Consider the following 18,466-nt stretch of genomic DNA (forward strand, 5'->3'; position numbering starts at 1 on the left):
CTCGTACAAGAGACGGAATGGAATGTTAGCTGATTATTGATGGTTATAAGAATTTTCTATAATGACATCAGATATTGATTTTAGTGTAGTGCCTAAAATTTTTAATCTTAGTCTTAAACTTTTTTTTTTATGAACGGCTAATATCTGTCCTTGTGAGTTGTGAACTGTGTTATACTACTTGTGGTTTGTATGAGTCCGCTGTTTTATTTGATTTGTTTTGTTGTGTTGTGTTTCATGATGGGCGTAAAGCCGAATAAACATTTTGATTTGATTTGATTTGTATTACATCCTTTGATCAGGACACTATACCTCTGTTGATGCAGCAGAGGATAGCATTCACTTTTTTTTGCTATTGCATCATACTGTTGACTCATGTTCAGCTTGTGATCTACTAAGACCCCTAGATCCTTTTGACATGCACTGCTTGCAAGCCATGTGTTTCCCATCATTTCTGCAGCTGCTTATTCTTTGCTAAGTGTAGAACCTGACACTTGTCCCCACTGAAATTCTGTTAAGGTAATTTTGAATCCTGATTCTGTCTTCTGTGACATTAGCTACCCCTCCCAGTTTCCCGTCTTCTGCAAATCTGATGAGCATCCCCTCAATTCTTTCACCCAAGTCATTTATAAAGATGTTGAACAACAATGGGCCCAGGGCAGAACCCTTGTGGCACCCCACTTGTCACTTTCTCCCAGGACGATGAGGATGAGTTTGGTCAGTCAACCAGCTACAAATCTACCTAACAATGACCTTGTTCAACCCACATTTTATCAGCTTCTTCGCAAGAATATCATGGGGGACTTTGTCAAAAGTCTTGCTTAAATCAAGATATACTATATCCACAGCGTTCCCCTGATCCACCAAGCTTGTAACTCTATAAAAAAAAAGGAAATGAGATTTGTCTGACATGACTTGTTTTTGAGAAAGCCATACTGGCTCTTAGTATCCTTTTTAAAGTGCTTATAGACAGACTGTTGAATTATCTGTGAGGAGGCCAGAAGTGATGCAGAGGGAAGACCACACAGCCAAGCCCACTCCAAATAGCCGCCCCACAACCACCCCCAAGTACAAGTGACTGGCAGTGGCAGCTGGTGGACACTGGACTTGGTAGAGTGCCTGGCAGCCATAGAGGTGCCTGGCAGCATGGCTAAGCTTTTCTATTTTTATCCTCCTCCTCCTCCTCCTCCTCCTCCTCCTCTGCAAAGATACTGTGGGCACTTAAGAATTGCAGGTTTACAAATAATTAGCACTTAACTAAACTGAAAAGTGCCTTACTTTGGTTTAGAAGGGGTCCCTGCTATCATAATTGCTTCTTCTCTGGGATTACACCCCCCCCCCCACACACACTCTGGTTCTCTCCCTATTCTCCTCCTTTGCAAAGACACAGTAGACTTTTAAACACTGCTGTTTTCTTAATGCCCTTCAAGCCACAATGACCGCATGTTGATCAGAAGTAAGGTCCACTTAATCTCATGCAGATTGCTTCCTTTTATGTGTGTGTACAGGACTGCAGCCTGAATTGGTCAATCTTAAAGTCAGTCTTTTCTGCAATGGAGACCTGGCTTTGGAGCTCTCAGTAGAGCTTTGCTTGGCACTAAGTCTACTGTCCTTTTGGTACCAGGTGAAAACCTTTACGCTCTCCACACCTTTTCGATTTCCTTTTGCAAATTGCATTTTATCTTGCTACTCTGCTGCTGTGTCTTTTTTCCTTACTGTTGCAAATTTTAAGATTGACCTTTGGTCAATCTTAAAGCTGCCAAGGGAAGCGGGTGGCGCTGTGGTCTAAACCACTGAGCCTCTTGGGCTTGCCGATTGGAAGGTCAGCGGTTCAAATCCCCACGACAGGGTGAGCTCCCGTTGCTTGGTCCCAGCTCCTGCCAACCTAAAGTTTGAAAGCAAGTCAAAAAGTGCAAGTAGCTAAATAGGTCATAGAATCATAAGAGTTGGAAGAGACCACAAGGGCCATCGAGTCCAACCCCCTGCCAAGCAGGAAACACCATCAGAGCACTCCTGACATATGCTTGTCAAGCCTCTGCTTAAAGACCTCCAAAGAAGGAGACTCCACCACACTCCTTGGCAGCAAATTCCACTGTCGAACAGCTCTTACTGTCAGGAAGTTCTTCCTAATGTTTAGGTGGAATCTTCTTTCTTGTAGTTTGGATCCATTGCTCCGTGTCCGCTTCTCTGGAGCAGCAGAAAATAACCTTTCTCCCTCCTCTATGTGACATCCTTTTATATATTTGAACATGGCTATCATATCACCCCTTAACCTCCTCTTCTCCAGGCTAAACATGCCCAGCTCCCTTAGCCGTTCCTCATAAGGCATCGTTTCCAGGCCTTTGACCATTTTGGTTGCCCTCCTCTGGACACGTTCCAGTTTGTCAGTGTCCTTCTTGAACTGTGGTGCCCAGAACTGGACACAGTACTCCAGGTGAGGTCTGACCAGAGCAGAATACAGTGGCACTATTACTTCCCTTGATCTAGATGCTATACTCCTATTGATGCAGCCCAGAATTGCATTGGCTTTTTTAGCTGCCGCGTCACACTGTTGGCTCATGTCAAGTTTGTGGTCAACCAAGACTCTTAGATCCTTTTCACATGTACTGCTCTCAAGCCAGGTGTCACCCATCTTGTATTTGTGCCTCTCATTTTTTTTGCCCAAGTGCAATACTTTACATTTCTCCCTGTTAAAATTCATCTTGTTTGTTTTGGCCCAGTTCTCTGTCTGTCAAGGTCGTTTTGAAGTGTGATCCTGTCCTCTGGGGTGTTAGCCACCCCTCCCAGTTTGGTGTCATCTGCAAACTTGATCAGGATGCCCTTGAGTCCATCATCCAAGTCGTTGATAAAGGTAACGCTCCGGTGGGAGGGTAAACAGCATTTCCATGCGCTGCTCTGGTTTTGGTGTTCCATTGCACCAGAAGTGGCTTAGTCATACTGGGCACATGACCCGGAAAAACGCCAGCTCACTTGGCCTGTAAAGCGAGATGAGCGCCGCAACCCCAGAGTCGTCTGTGACTGGACTTTACTGTCAGGGGTCCTTTATCTTTTTTTAAAGGTGCCACACAGGACTATTAACAAGCTCCCCCCCATTCCCCCCGACCCTCGGGGGCAACCAGGGCAGAGCCTTACCAAGGGAAATGGCAAGCAGTTTTAAAAAATGTTCTCATTGAAACTTCAGTGCCATGCTCTGTCCCGTCCCAGACATCTTCCTAATAAGAGAAGCTCACAGAGATATTTCTGTTAATCTCTTGTTCTCTGGTCTATCAACAGCCCACTGTCATTGCCTTTAGCTTCATAAACTGCTGTGAGGATTGAACAATTAAGCGATACACACCTTGTTATTTATTTATCACTACTACTACTATTTAGGGACGCGGGTGGCGCTGTGGGTTAAACCACAGAGCCTAGGACTTGCCGATCAGAAGGTCGGCGGTTCGAATCCCCGTGATGGGGTGAGCTCCTGTTGCTCGGTCCCTGCTCCTGCCAACCTAGCAGTTCGAAAGCACATCAAAGTGCAAGTAGATAAATAGGTACCACTCCAGTGGGAAGGTAAATGGCGTTTCTGTGTGCTGCTCTGGTTCACCAGGAGCGGCTTAGTCATGCTGGCCACATGACCCAGAAGCTGTCTGCAGACAAACGCTGGCTCTCTCTGCCTATAGAGCGAGATGAGCGCGCAACCCCAGAGTCGGTCACGACTGGACCTAATGGTCAGGGGTCCCCTTTACCCTTTACTACTATTTAAGAATAACCCAAGGCTATCTCTGGTATCTCAAATGCAGCAATGAAGCCACATTGTCAAACACAACCTTGCACACACTACTTGTGCAACTTTTTCTTGTAACTTAAGAACTGAAACAAATCAATTTCCCTCCTACCAAAACTGTGGAAAACAATTTATTTGAACAAATTTTCAAAGTGAACATCTGTCAGCAAATCACAGGAATAAAATAAAATGAAGTGGTAAAATGAATATTGGTGAAAAAACAATAAAAGGCGCAGTGTTAAAAACAATTTCCTGTTTTGAAAAGAAAGGACACTGAAATCATAGCAAGAGCACCATTGGAAACACTGGATGAAATCTGTCCAAACCAGTTCCTAAATTCAATGTCTCTTTCATGAGTTGATGTGTAAACATAGGAACAATGTAAAACCTCAGGCTTTGTGGCATGGCAGGGGTAGCACCGACATGGACTTCATGTTGGCTGGAGATGGCCCTCCAAAGCCAAAAGGCCCAAACTCACGGCATAGGCTTTTGGGTTTTGTTTAAACTGGAATATCACTTTTGCAAATCTCAGGGCTCGCCCACAATTTCTCCTGCTTGTCCCATAATTTCTAGGTACAGCTCCAAGTGGTTCTCTTTTTGTCCTGCCGCTTCTCTGTGGAAACCTGCTGCTCACTGCTGAATCGGAACAAACATAAATCTTCAGAAAGCCCAATTCATGTTTGTTCTGGTTCAGCAGTAAACGGGGGGTTTTCCCAGGGAAGGCAGCGGGTTGAAACAAAAACCTCTCGGACCCGTGCCTAGGAATCACAGGACAAGCAGCAATGTGGATGAGCCCTCAAGTTCATCATGTATGAACAACATCAGCTTCCTTCACCCCGTCCTCTAGTTTGGGGAGATACTCTTGGGTTTAATCCTTCTGTCAAAGTAACCTACTTTGAACTTGATTGTATGACTCAAGTTACAAATTTAGCACTTTCCATAGTTGTCGTGGAAAGCAGTAACTATACCATGAAATGAACCTTATATTTCTGAAGACAATGTAATCTTTCAGGAGCTAAGAAGCCTAAACAGTAATCGCTACTCAACATGTTTCTTGACATAAAAATAAAAGAACAGACAAATTTAACAAATTAGTTTGGCAATGAAATATAGGGGATCCTTTTATTTTGAGAAAGAGGACCCTAATATTCATGTGAAATGTGCTATCAACCTTAGAAATAAGGTTAGTGCATTTAAGGTTCTTTATGAACCCGGCTTACCTTCATCAAATATGGTACAAAAATAGTCATTTCAGTTACAGTTAAGAGAGATATCAAAGTAGGGGAAAAATAAACCATCCTATGCTTTTCCCTGCAGGCTGGAAGAATTCATGGACAACAAAGAAAGCACAGCTCAAAAGTAAGGACATGGGTGGGCTATGGCTTTGTATAAAAAACATGGATCCAGCTGGCTGCTAACATTTTATTTCTGAACACTTAGAATCTATATATTTTGCTCTTCCACTCCCACCTCCTCAGTCTACAGCTATTTTTCTGGAGACAGTTTGGTAGAACACTCCCCTCAGCAGAGACTGGTAATCCGGCACTCTGAAAAGGTGCCTCTCTCCATAGGCCACATCGTACTCTCCCGCTTTCCCAGTGACCAGAACACGCACATTGGGCTCATTGGCTTGAGTGCCAACCACTAGTACATAGATTTCAAGTTCTGCCCGTCTAGCCTCTTGAACTGCCCTCTCAATGGCGCTGCTGGTGATGCCTTGAGAGTTGCCATCAGAGAAAATCAGAACTCTCTTTTTTGCTCCAGCACGGGCAGACTGCCGGTAGAGACCAGTGACAAAGCGGAGGGCTGCATTCACGTCCGTGGCGTCATTCATGAATTCCATGCTGTCAATAGCATTAGCAACCACCGTGTAGTTCTGCTCAAACCGCACCTCCGCTTTCTGCTGGCCTTTGCCGCTGTACTGGACGACAGAAATGCGCACGGCATCCTCCGAAGGCTTGGCTGCTGTCAGGAATCGTTCTGCAAGGCGCTTCACAAACGTCTTGGTGGTGTTGAAGTTGCGGCTCCCAACGCTGGTGGAGCTATCCACAAGGAGTGTGATATCAGCTGGGACAGCAAAAGAGACTGGAAAGAGAGGAGATAGGGGCTAACGACACTGCTGTAAATCTTTCGGAGTTGGGTATGTGTGCTGTGGTCAATACCAGCATAAAAAGGCAGGGCATGGGGACTGCTCTGTTGGTATACAAGCCATAGAGGTGTTAATCTCAGAACTAAGTTTTCTGGAAACTAAGTAGTACGTTTTCGGATGCAAAAGGAAACCGGGCACCCCAAGAGGTACTAGTTGATTCTGAGCCCGACTCCTTTTGTGCCCCATTTCTAGGCATAGCTCTGGGCTTTCCAGGCCTGTGTCCAAGCAGAGTTCTTTTTGTCCTGTTTTCCCCTCCTCCCCTGGGAAAACCCACATTTTACGACTGAATCAGAGCAAGCAGCAATCGGGTTTGCTCCATTTCATCGGGAAATGCAGGTTTCTTTTGGCCCTGGTGTGCAACGGCACATAATATTTGAAACACAGAGCTTGTTTCAAATTATGGTGCTCCTCAGGTGACTGGTCAGTGTCCAGAGGAAATGGAGTAAGCTAAATAGCAGCCACTAAGGCAACTTCAAGATTGGAGCACAGAAATTCTCAACTCATAAACACAACTTTGTAAAAAAAGTACTCACTTGGGCAGGTGTAGTCAGGGCATTTCTTTTCTATAAAACAAACGAAACAACGTCACACTAAACCCTTCTCTTCATTTACAATCAATGTTCAACACCAAAAGTCCACTCCCCCTGCTTCGTGGGCACGGTTGCAGGCTGGCTCTCCCCCCGCCCTCCATAATCTGGGGAGAAAGGCCCCTTGGGGCTGCTTCCTGGGAAGGAAAGGAGGTCCTGGGCCAAGCTTGCTGCCAGGAAGCAGATCTTGCCTGCTCACTCAACTGGCCAATCACAAGGGTGCAAGGGGGTGGGCCATTCCTCGGGGGGGGGTGTCAGTCCACTTCCTGGACATATAAGGAAGGCCCGCGGCTTCTCTTGGCAGCCACTTTGCTGGATTTCCCACGCCCTCCCTATTTGGCTGACATGTGCTGCACTGATTGACCTTGCAATGGCTTTGTGGGTAGCCGTATTTGGGACCAGGTTGGAATTTTCCCACTTGGCAAAGGGGCTCCAGCCCTCTGGCTTTGGCCACCCTCACAGCAGTCATCACAAGTATGCTGGACCCACCCATGGCTGTTTTCCTTCTGCATTCACCTTATAAATGACCTTGGTATAGATGGCAGATATGGATTCTACAGGGCCACTTCATCTCTTTAAATTGTGTGGGTCACTAAAGTAGTACTAGCAGAATGTGCTGTTAAATAAACTCTGGCATCTAAGACAAACTTAGGCTTATGTGGTCATTCTTCCACTCATCAGCTGTTTTGTGGCATTCATTGAGCTGAGAAGCTGGATCAACACAATCCCAGCTCATAATACCAGCTCATAATTAGGCTCTCAGCAACCAAATATGTGTCGCCTACCTTTGCAGATCTGAGAGGTAACATTCTGCAGGAAATTGTCATCCAGCAGCAAAGCAAAGTTTTCTTGATAAACCGAGATGCCCCCACAGGAAATAGTTGATAATTGCTCAGTGTTTGCTGGTTTGTTGGAAATATCACCGATACCCAGGGGAACCACCTAGAAGTTGACAGGTATGTGTAAGGCTTATACTCAACGATTCCACATTAGCTAGTCCTCAGGTGCCCCAAGTGGGGCTCAAGGGGAATAAAATGAAATAACAAGAATAATATAGGGAATATATTGGTCAGGGGGAAGACAGAATTCTTCTTTACTGGATAATCCAGTGTTAATCGAGACACAGTTATCTTTCATTAACATTGGGGCAAGTAAAGGGAAACTATCCTGTTGCTGAAGAACAGAGATCATGCTGCCAAGTTTTCTTTTGATATTTTCCAGCCCTGCTTGCCTTGGTAAATATCACACAAAACCCATTCATAAGCTTATTTAGGATCCTTCCAAGTCTGCTTTGTTAGAACTTACTTATACTTCCCACTGGTCTTCTAAAGCGTTAAGAATTACCAATGAGTATCAACATTCACTGAATTTCTGGCATTCACATTAGCCCTTGAATTGTGATCACTGCAGGAACTCTTCAGTAAAAGACATAAATTTCAGTCTGGAGCTGCCCTTTGCTACATAGCCGTCTCAGGGCTCCTTCACACTCTGCCTGTCCCATGCCTAGAAATCAGGGCTCTGAAGGGTTTCCAGCTTGTCCTGTGTTTTCTAGGCATGGGTCTCACCAGTTTTCCATTTCTCCAGGGAAACCAGCTCTTTACCACTGAACTGGAGCAAACTTCAATTTGCCAAAAACTTGATAAAGAGCAGGTTTTCCTGGGCGAAAGTGACAGGATGAGTGGAATTCTGAAGAAGCCCTTAGGCAGCTTGCGCTCCACTGCCCGCACAAGTGCTGGTTTCCTCCTGGCTTAACCAAAGTCACTGACCCAAACTTTTCTCAATAGGAAGACACACCTTGACCCAATAAGCCTTTCCTATCCCTCCTCCTGCCCTCCATATAATATTGATTTCACCTGGGTCTTGCTTTCACAGAGAACGTTGAGTGGTGTTTGGTCCCGAAGTACATCGGACCGTCCGTCTGTGATGACTATGACCACTCTTTTCTCAGAGGGAAAGCGCCGCAGCAAGTTATCCTTGGTGAACTGAAGGGCCTCCCCAGTATATGTGCCACCAGCAATCCAGTGCAGGTTCTTCACAGCTCTGCAAAGCAAGCAGCATTGAGTTTCAGTGCCAGCTCCTCTTCTGACAGAGAAATCTAGACCTGTCTCCCGGCTCTTTCCTTATTCTTGGTTTGCCTCCCCTGTCAAGTCTGGTTTACTTGCTTTTCCTTCTAGAAAATCTAAAGCACTTACCATGAACAAACCTAAATAATTTTTGTGGCAGCAATGTGAGAAAGTGATGTAATCTTACTAATTTGCATACGAAGTACAAAATTATATTCTGAGGAAGTTCTCATGTACTCTCAATTGGCAATGTATCAGTCAATCAATGTACCCCAAACCAAGGTAATCAATTGCTTTATTGGTTTGTGTTGTTTAGTCATTTAGTCGTGTCTGCCTCTTCATGACCCCATGGACCAGAGCACGTCAGGCACTCCTGCCTTCCACTGCCTCCTGCAGTTTGGTCAGACTCATGTTCGTAGCTTTGAGAACACTGTCCAACCATCTCATCCTCTGTCATCCCCTTCTCCTTGTGCCCTCCATCTTTCCCAGCATCAGGGTCTTTTCCATGGAGTCTTCTCTTCTCATGAGGTGGCCAAAGTATTGGAGCCTCAGCTTCACGATCTGTCCTTCCAGTGAGCAGCTTTATTAGTTAGTTATCTTCAAAGCATTCTTGGCAGAACAGAGCTTTCCAAACTTTTAATGTTGGTGACACACTTTTTAGACATGCATCATTTTACAACACAGTAATTCAGTTTTCCTAGCAAACCGGAGTCTAAAGCACCCCCTTTCCTGTCCAGGGAGGAGAGCAGGGAGTGTTTGCGCGACACACCTACACACTGCAGCAGACACACTAACGTGTTGCAACGCACAGTTTGGAAAGCTCTGTGGTAGAGAGTTAATTTGAACAGCATGTCTATAGATTAGAAATTGGAGGAGGTGGGGAGTACTTTTTAAATTCTCAATTTTTGCAGCAAAACTCCATTCAGTTAGTGATTTCTTGGCACATCTCAAATGGAGGCAAAATCAACATATTACTATGGGAGCATAGAGGTGGCTGGAGTGTTCCTATCCAGTGCTGCAAGGCGATAATAAATAGTGAGCAAAATCCTAATAATACAGAGATTTATGCGTGCACTGCTCATCAGTGAGTTTTGTATAACAAAGACACCTGACTTGACAGGGAAATTCAAGGTAAAGAGGGATGGGAGGTGTTGGATGGGTTGAAGGCAGGTGATCTCTTCCCGAAAACACCCAGATCAGCCTTAAGATTCTTAGAAGAAATATCTTCCAATCAGATAATTTCCCAGAAGAAGGAAGAATCTTTGTCTCAATGCATTAAGGTGGCAATTCTGTTTAACCATCATTTTGCTAATGTGCCCTAGAATTCCACTTGGCATATCTGTGGCAGAAGACATGTTGGTCTGTCTCTTATCATGTAATGATCAAGGTGATCTACTACAATGGTCATTTCCGCCCAGTTTTAGAGTCACTGATACATTGCTCCCAAATACAGTCCTTTAGTGTTTCTTCCTATCCGAGTGCAAGGCAGACATTTACTTGACAAAGTAACTGAGTGCAGTTTAGTTATGCCTTTAGGGTGAGAGCTAAACCTGGCCATGCTTTGGTGACCTCAGGGGCTGTAGCGCCACAATTATTGCTTCTGCAATGAGACCCAGGGTGTGTGCTTAGGGCTAAGCGTTCCTACAATAAGGTATTCAGAGACCTGAAAAACATCCTACAGAGGTGCCACATATAAAACTGAGCACAATAACCCCTCTCTAACTCCCAATTATCTGATCTAAACTTACTCCTTAAAGGCTCCAATATTATCAATGTTGCTATCTCCCAAGGCCACCAGTTCCTGGGTGTTGTCATGGCTGTACTGCACGACACCAACGTTGGTCTCCCCTGGTCTAAACTGTTAAGAGAAAAGTTAAACACCAAATGATGTTTTTCAGTCCATGTATTATCATAAACAAAGACACCAAGAACAGTTTATAACATCTAGGAACTGTAACGGCAGCATCCTGTTCTCTGGGTAAGGTTCTGGAGGTAGTTGATTTTGACAATGCTCGGAAACTTGAAAGTATCTCAGTTGTTTTATGATAACATGCATTAAACATATATTGCTGGGGGGTACATGTGATGTTTGCAAGTCTTACCGTCACTTTTTCATCCTTGATAAGCCTGTCAATGACCTTGACAATGAAATCCTTAGCAATCTGGAAGTTCTGCAGGCCAATGCTCTCTGAACTGTCCAGCACAAACAGAACATCACCAGGAAGACACTTGCATTCTGTAACAGAGCACAGAACCACACAATAGAAACATTCGTGGAAGTATGAAGGCTTTCTTTCAGATGCTGAACAACCCAAGGGAACCAACTACAACAGCAGTAACAATGAAAGCTATACTTCTTGCCAAATGCTAAGTTTAGCTTAGAATCCAAACCATGGTTTGCACTGCTAACATTACAGGCAAACCATTGTTTAGAAATGCTGACATTACTATTTTCCTTGCTCAACACTTCAGTGTCTGGATAAATCTGAAGGCAGAGCAGCAGCTGTAACTATGATTTGACCAGTCATGCCAAATCATAGTTAGTATAACCACAGTTTGCAAATCTACCTCAAATATTGGTTTTTGTTTCTGATTTGCCAGTTGCAAACCACTGTTAGTTAATTTAGATATTAAAGTGCACTGTAAGCTTCTTTAACCATGATTTGTGTGATGACATAATTTAGAGTATGTTTACATGTTTTTTTTTAAACACAGAATCCCTATTACAATGTGAGAGAACATGTAAACTCACACTAAATCAGAGCTTCATCTTCATCCTCTCAGAATGTCATATTTTGTTATAAAATACATTTAAGTAAATGCCCTTAGGACTGCAACTCAAGTCTGATGAAGTAGCAGTTTGAAAGGAAAATAATAATCGCCCTAATTCCTTTATACACCCAGATGTAATTCAAGAGAACTTATTTAACTTTCAGTGGTTCTGTTTGTGCCACCTGAACAGATATAAGTGCATCATAGGAACATCCTTGCAAAGGCTAAGGCAACGAAAGATAGTATGATTCTGAGTTATTTACTCACTTATTGAAAGGGCTGCACATGCATATCTGGGACACCAGCAAGGTTGTGTAGATGATGTGGGCATTTTTTATGTGATGGCCCAATGTTATGGAAGCACAATAACTTAAGATTGTAGCAGTAAACAGCTATAGCAGAAGGCCATAAAATGGAGACAGTGACAAGGGGTCTTAGAGGAGCAGCAGCAACAGCATTTGAAGAGTAAGCTTCCCCCATCTGAATCTTGTGACAATTTTTAAAATGAAAATGCAAACATGTTGTTAAAGAAACTGCAAAAATGACACTCACCGCAGCAAGCTAGGAGAGAGGAAGAAAACAAAGAAATATGCTGAGAATCAATTTCAAACTCACTGTGACTCTAAAGACCACTGAAATTAAATATCAATATGAGGATGTTGAAAACTTTCTCCCTGATATTAGGTAAACTTTAAGATGATTTTCATATCCCAGATATTTTCTTTTTCAAATCCAGCATATGCTACTTAGCAAAAAGTAAAGAGGGAAGTATAATAAAAATGCTGAAGGACATTTCAGCGGGAACACATATTTTGGGATTGTTTGACATCCCTGACTGCAATTAATAATGAAATCACATTTAGTGTTTAATAAACTCTGGAAAATAACTACAGAGTTTGTTAAGCAGCAAATGTAATTTGATGTAAACAACAAATGTAACAAGGATGAAGATAAGGTATACAGGAAATCCTAATTCCCAGGGCAACAGAGTTGCTCAACTAGTTAAAACTGGCACTGCAGACGGCATGCACGGGGGAGGCCTTTCCAAAACATTGTAAATAATCTCTCTTATCATTTCTTTGCGGTTTTTGGAATGTAGGAAATAATTTGCTTGGATGATATTCAATAGTAGATGCAAACGTTTAATACTTTCAAAATATAAATAAAGGATGAAAACAAATTAAGAGCCTTAGTCTGTGAACTTCTTTGCCAAAACAGGCAGAATCAGGTTTCAATTTCCCTTTCTCTTGGGTTCACACCAGAAACACAGTACTTAATGGAGGAGAAGTCCCCTCCAAGCTTGAGTCACGCTAGCCACTTTAAAAAATTGAATTAGAGGAAGATAGGATACAAGGCTTGTTATTGGTCCAAAAAACCAATAGACTGGCCCTTGGGACCTGATTGGGATTGATAATGGGCCCTTGCTGCATGATAGATCCAACTGTTTTTCAGATGACTCTGGGCAATGACTTCTGTTGACTAGAGCCAAGCTGGCTCCCTGGTTCTGTAACATTGAGCCTGAATCCATTTAGAAACATGACGACTTGGATCCCAGAATCAATGTGATGGTGTGAAGCTTGGTTAAAGTCAACAACCTATTGTTTCTTATTCTGACTTGGTCACTGGTAATGATACAGCTGCTAATTCTGCAACAGTAGGAGTCGGAATACTTACAGCACATTCTCATGATGATATCCAAAATTTCACATTCCTGAAAACAAACGAAGAAACACTGGTGTCACCCAGGTCTTGGAAATTAAGAATCATTCTGCATCCCCCTTTAGCTGGGTCCTTCATAGCCCAAGAAAATAGCCCTGTCACATTTAGCAATCAATTCACCAGGCAGCCTGTGAAGCGTTAGATGTTTTTCTGAGAGGGCAGGCTGCATTTGTGGAGCATTATCTAATAAGCAGGAAGCAAAGAAGGAAGTTTCCATTGGTGTAAACAACACTGTCACTTTAGTCTTGATTTCAGGCTAAAGTAATGAATTCTAGTTAATATTGTGAATGGGTGCTTATTCCTTGCTTCCTTGAAAAGATGGCCATTTGATCTGCCATTCTGAAGTTGTCCCCTCTTAGCTGACTACAGTACTGTACAGACAATGAGCTTATAACAAAGTTAGTTTATGGGTTGTGGGAGCTTCCCCAATGCGGGTATAAATCTCAGAACTGGCCTAAGGGAACAAGGAGGGGGCAAAGGCTGTATCTGGGGTGTCTACCAGTGAAAGAAAATGCAAGGCTGTAAGGAAGGTCCAGAACAGGTCACCTCTGTTTTCTTCACTTTAAAGTCAGATAATCAAAAGGAAAGACAGATAGCTAGAAATACTACTGAAAGCTAAGAAGGGAAGGTCACTGACTCAGGGACTGAGCTTTGTTAGGACAAGCCAGAGTGCATCTCTACTCTGTTTCGCTTTGCTGAACACTTCCCTCCATAATCACTCAACCCTTCACTAAGAGAAGGACCCAAGTGTCATGTAAGGCCAGTTTTACTCACATCTGGTCCTGGTGGGCCTCTGGGTCCTGCAGGTCCCTGGAAAACAACACATTGTACAAGTGCCAAGAGAATAGTTAGTTGCATCAGACAAATTCCAGAGAGAAAGCTATGTCAGACAGTTGTTACAAAAATGGCAGAGTCCTGTGGTGCCTTAGAGAGTGATGAGATGAGCTCTAATCCCAGAACAAATGGTTTAAGTTGCTACCGCAGGGATCCCCCAACACAGACAAAGAAATAAACTGGCAACACCCCTCAAAAACAGGAAACCCTCCTAACCAAACACCCCTCACCAAAAATTAAAACCAAGGGATCCCCACTGTAGTTCTTTTAATTGCTCATAATCCAAATTATACACCTCCCCACTTGTACTCATAGTCATCTGGCTATGAGGATTAGAATCTCTGCCAACGAAAATGCCTTTGAATGTTGTGGTTGATATTTCTTCTTCTTGAGAGTTGTGAAGATATTCTTGTTGCCATCCTCGTAAAAGCACCAGACATTGGCTCAGGTGCAATTTGTTACCTAAGGCATTTTGATAAAAGACTATTAGCTAGTCAGTTATTGTATATAATAATATATCCCAAGTAGCTCCCCAAAGGCCCGTTCCTTCATAATCCATAGTTAGTGGGAACTTTATTACTCACTGGGGGCCCTTCTGGTCCTCTGTAACCTTTGGCTCCTTTCATGCCTCGGGTCCCAGTTGCATTGCTCTGGAAGAAAAAGACACCCGTTTCCTAAGAGGACACTTACACTCTTTTCTGTGTTAAAGAAGACATTCAAGTTAGAGAAGGACGTCTGGGCTGCCTTTGCTCAACTTTCTTACTATGACAACTGAGCAATCAAACTGGTTGATTAGCATCTGTGAGATCACTGCCTATCTAAGGATTGGTTTGCATGTCACTTTCCCCCCAGGTAGGGAAGGTGCAAGAGCCACAACACGGCACTCTCAGAAGAAGAAGAAGAAGAAGAAGAAGAAGAAGAAGAAGAAGAAGAAGAAGAAGAAGAAGAAGAAGGAGAGTTTGGATTTGATATCCCGCCTTTCACTCCCTTTAAGGAGTCTCAAAGCGGCTAACAATCTCCTTTCCCTTCCTCCCCCACAACAAACACTCTGTGAGGTGAGTGGGGCTGAGAGACTTCAGAGAAGTGTGACTAGCCCAAGGTCACCCAGCAGCTGCATGTGGAGGAGCGGAGACGCGAACCCGGTTCCCCAGATTACGTGACTACCGCTCTTAACCACTACACCACACTGGCTCTCGTGTGGTGAGAACCTGCAACATGTGAACAGATGAGAAATATATAAATCTTACCTGTGCTCAGCACACAAACCTGAATGCAGACGACATCTATACATTCATAGTAATTCACACATATTTTGAAAAGATAAATCACTCCATCGTCACCCATAGCTTTGATAAAAAGCCTGAAAATTGGTCCTGTAATGTTTTTATCACTTCTTTTGGAACTCTAGTTCATACATTGTGGCAGTGAGTTCCATACTGTAATTTATTTATTCACTGTATGAAATGGTGCTGCCTTTTATGTACAGGCAACAACTGATTTAGGCATGTCTGCATGACATGCAGTCACGATCCTGTGCACGGCACAGAAGTTAGCCCCCAAAGGTCATAAAGACAGCATGGAAAGGGGAGGAAAGGGGCAGGGGTGGAACAGGGTGGAGCAGGCGCACATGTGCTCCACCAACTCATGCAGGGGTTCAGAATCGAACCCCCATGCAAAACGAGGATTAATTGAGTAATCCCGAGTTCTAATGTTATGAAAGTGGGAGAAGAATCTCCTTTATCTACTCACTCCCTTCTGCTCGTAAGTTTATAAACTTCTATCATTTCCTCCTTCGTCATATTTTTTCCCTAAATTCAAAACCCCCAAACAAGTGCTCCAGTCTTTGGTAGTTAAATTCACTGTATCTGCCCACCACACACCACGTCTGTCATGAGCCTGTCTGTCTGCTGAGATCATAATCTGAAGCCTTGCTCCTAATGGATATTCAAGCCTTCAAATGTTAGGCCTTTTCTGTGTTGGCCCTTCAACTGGCCTTTCCCAGGAACATTTGCCTGGTACCACCATGGCTATCTTTGCAGCACTAGACTAAGATTGTCCTGTTCACTCAAGCCTTTGATAGCAAATAATGTATATTTGATTATTATTTCAATTGGTGTTTATTAATGTTCTTTCTTCTATCTTGGGCTTTAGGTTGTTTGATTTTAAGCTGGTTTTAATGTGCATTTTTATATTGTTTAGAATGAATTGCACACTATATATTTTTTACAAAATGATTTTTATTGAAATTTACAATCACCAGCCAACCCCCCCACCCACCACCAAAACATTACATCTTGTTACATGTATCCTACTTTGTGTTTCATAGATCCATTAGCTTCCGTCCTTCCCTTCCACCAGTTTTCCTATTCCATTCTATAGTTTACAGATTCTTTAATTATAAATTATACCATGACATGAGAATTATTTCAATCCTGCCAACATTTTCATATTTGTACAATTCTCACTTATATAAACCATAAATTTACTCCATTCTTTTTGGTACTTTGTCTCCTCCTGAGAGGAGAATTGTACACTATATTAACATAAATTCTTAAACAAATAAATAACAATTAATATCTATCAGAAAGGTAAACTGAAAACCTAAATGGGAGGAATCCCCATTTGTTTCCACAGAACATACTTGAATCAAGAATGTTTCATCTGTAGGTATTTGCATATTTCTAATTCTAGCTGTTGTCTCAGATGGTGAACTCAGCTAAAGTTGGCCAACTTGTGTGTTCGCTTTTCTGTGTCATCACTTATTTCAATTAGTTTTTTTCAAAGACTTGGTAAATAGGAGTTATTTTGTCGTGTCTAAAAGAGAACAGAAATTTGGTCTCCACATTTTCTTCTCCTGTTCTGCCTGTCTTCCATGACCAAGGCAACTCAATTCTTTCCTAACACATGCTCTCACTTCCCTATCTGTCCAGACAAGTTTTCCTATTACTCCCTCCACATATTTTTGAATAGTATAATGGATGGGTGTTAAAGTATTGAATAATATTGCTGAATACTTTATCATACAAAGATGTATGGTGGGAAATAAAACTCATGGATTATATTGCATAAGGGAATAATCTATCCCATTCTTTTACTTACTTCCAGCCCCGGGTCTCCGATCTCTCCTTCATCACCTTTGGGACCAGGATAGCCTTTGGTACCCTGGAAAGGGAAGAGATAAGGCCATTGGGCAGAAGTATACAAACCACGTGGCACTCAGCTCCTGCAGTTAACCATGGAAAGAGGCATTGTCCATAGACTGCAGCAGACACAGCGCTCTCGGCTTCTTGTCAACACGCTTGATTGCAGGCAAGAGATCACCAGAAGGCATTCAGATACATTCCATCTGCTGGACTTAGACCTTTCAAGCTATATTCAAAGCAATCATCTGCCTCCACTGCACTGCAAGGCAATTCTGGGTAGAACGTGACTGTGGGCAAAACCTCTCATATGCTTATTGGAAACATTAGGCAAACAATTATTAGTGTACTATTTACAATAAGATGCTCAGCCAAGGAAAGGCTTTTCAGCACAAAGGGCAAGCTCCCTCAAATTTGCTTTGGATTAAATTGGGAACAGCAGAATTTCTTGTAGTGAAAATATGAACACAATTCATATTATCCTTCTATATTGATTAGCAGAGCATTGGAGCACAAAGCGCCAGGGACCATGGGGTACGTAGTCCTCCTGAGAGCAACAGTTCCCTCTTGTGGGAAGGGAACAGGGCCCTGTGTTGGGAATGGACTGCTGGCAGTGGCAGAAAGGGCTGGTAGTGACAGGATAGCAGCCAGCAATATTTTGATCTGAGTCAGAGAAGAAATTTATGAAAAGTTCTTGTAGCCTAAACTTGAAGAAGTCTGCTTGCATCCTGCTTTCCAGTTAAGTTGCTTTTACCAATAGACTAGTACAATAATTCACAATCACACTTTTCTCTCCAAATAATGGTGTTACCTGAAAATCTCCCAAAGATCTTGTTTATCTTTTCAAAAAACCACAAGTATCAGCTCTAAAGCTGTTCCACGCTACTGTTCTGCGATTAACAAATATTCCAGCATATGATTTCAATGCTTGATACTTTCAAACTGTGTGTGCAGGGGCTGGGGAGGAGACATGGCATGCCTGAGTACCAAGAGTAAAGAAAGGAGAGACTGAGACTTACATTAGCCCCAGGATCACCTCTGTTGCCAGGATATCCCTTTGGAAGAGAAGGAAAATAGGAAGTTAAACAAAAAAGAATGCAAGTGGTAATAAGCTTTGTCTGAATTCTTTCTTAAACTTTGGCCTTCTGGAGTGAAACTCACCGGGAAACCGGGGAAACCATCTGTGCCATTTCCTGCTCGGCCATCTTCTCCCTTAGAGGAAGTTCCAAAACCAAGAGGAGACGTCAAAGTTTAGTTTATGAACCTTGTATGTCCTTAGTCTATTAAGCTGGCAGGCTCCCTGGGATTGACTCATTGTTAGCCACCACAGAACTTTATGTTACAGGCAGTGCTTTCCCCCCCCCCCTAGAAAAAAGGGTGACGGTTCCCACCTGAAGGCCATTGTGGGCATGGCTAGAAAGAGCGGAATGAAGGGAGGG

At 43.1% G+C, this 18,466-nt stretch overlaps 1 protein-coding gene across 1 annotated transcript in view; it reads right to left on the bottom strand.

Annotated features, from left to right (window-relative positions):
- Window positions 1-3,878: 3,878 nt before the first annotated feature.
- The window catches only part of COL6A1 (collagen type VI alpha 1 chain), a 53,228-nt gene continuing 38,640 nt past the window's right edge, over window positions 3,879-18,466 (bottom strand). The window contains exons 23-35 of the mRNA XM_053362548.1: window positions 18,189-18,239; window positions 18,047-18,082; window positions 16,987-17,049; window positions 14,472-14,537; window positions 13,828-13,863; window positions 13,009-13,045; window positions 11,887-11,895; window positions 10,665-10,798; window positions 10,311-10,420; window positions 8,353-8,539; window positions 7,285-7,441; window positions 6,446-6,475; window positions 3,879-5,848 (exon numbers count right to left, since the gene is read on the bottom strand). Of these exons, the coding sequence (XP_053218523.1) occupies window positions 5,238-5,848; window positions 6,446-6,475; window positions 7,285-7,441; window positions 8,353-8,539; window positions 10,311-10,420; window positions 10,665-10,798; window positions 11,887-11,895; window positions 13,009-13,045; window positions 13,828-13,863; window positions 14,472-14,537; window positions 16,987-17,049; window positions 18,047-18,082; window positions 18,189-18,239 (1,527 nt within the window). The 3' untranslated portion in view covers window positions 3,879-5,237. The remainder of the gene's footprint in view (window positions 5,849-6,445; window positions 6,476-7,284; window positions 7,442-8,352; window positions 8,540-10,310; window positions 10,421-10,664; window positions 10,799-11,886; window positions 11,896-13,008; window positions 13,046-13,827; window positions 13,864-14,471; window positions 14,538-16,986; window positions 17,050-18,046; window positions 18,083-18,188; window positions 18,240-18,466) is intronic.

Source organism: Podarcis raffonei, chromosome 1 (assembly GCF_027172205.1).
Source record: "Podarcis raffonei isolate rPodRaf1 chromosome 1, rPodRaf1.pri, whole genome shotgun sequence".
Classification (NCBI taxonomy): Eukaryota; Metazoa; Chordata; class Lepidosauria; order Squamata; family Lacertidae; genus Podarcis; species Podarcis raffonei.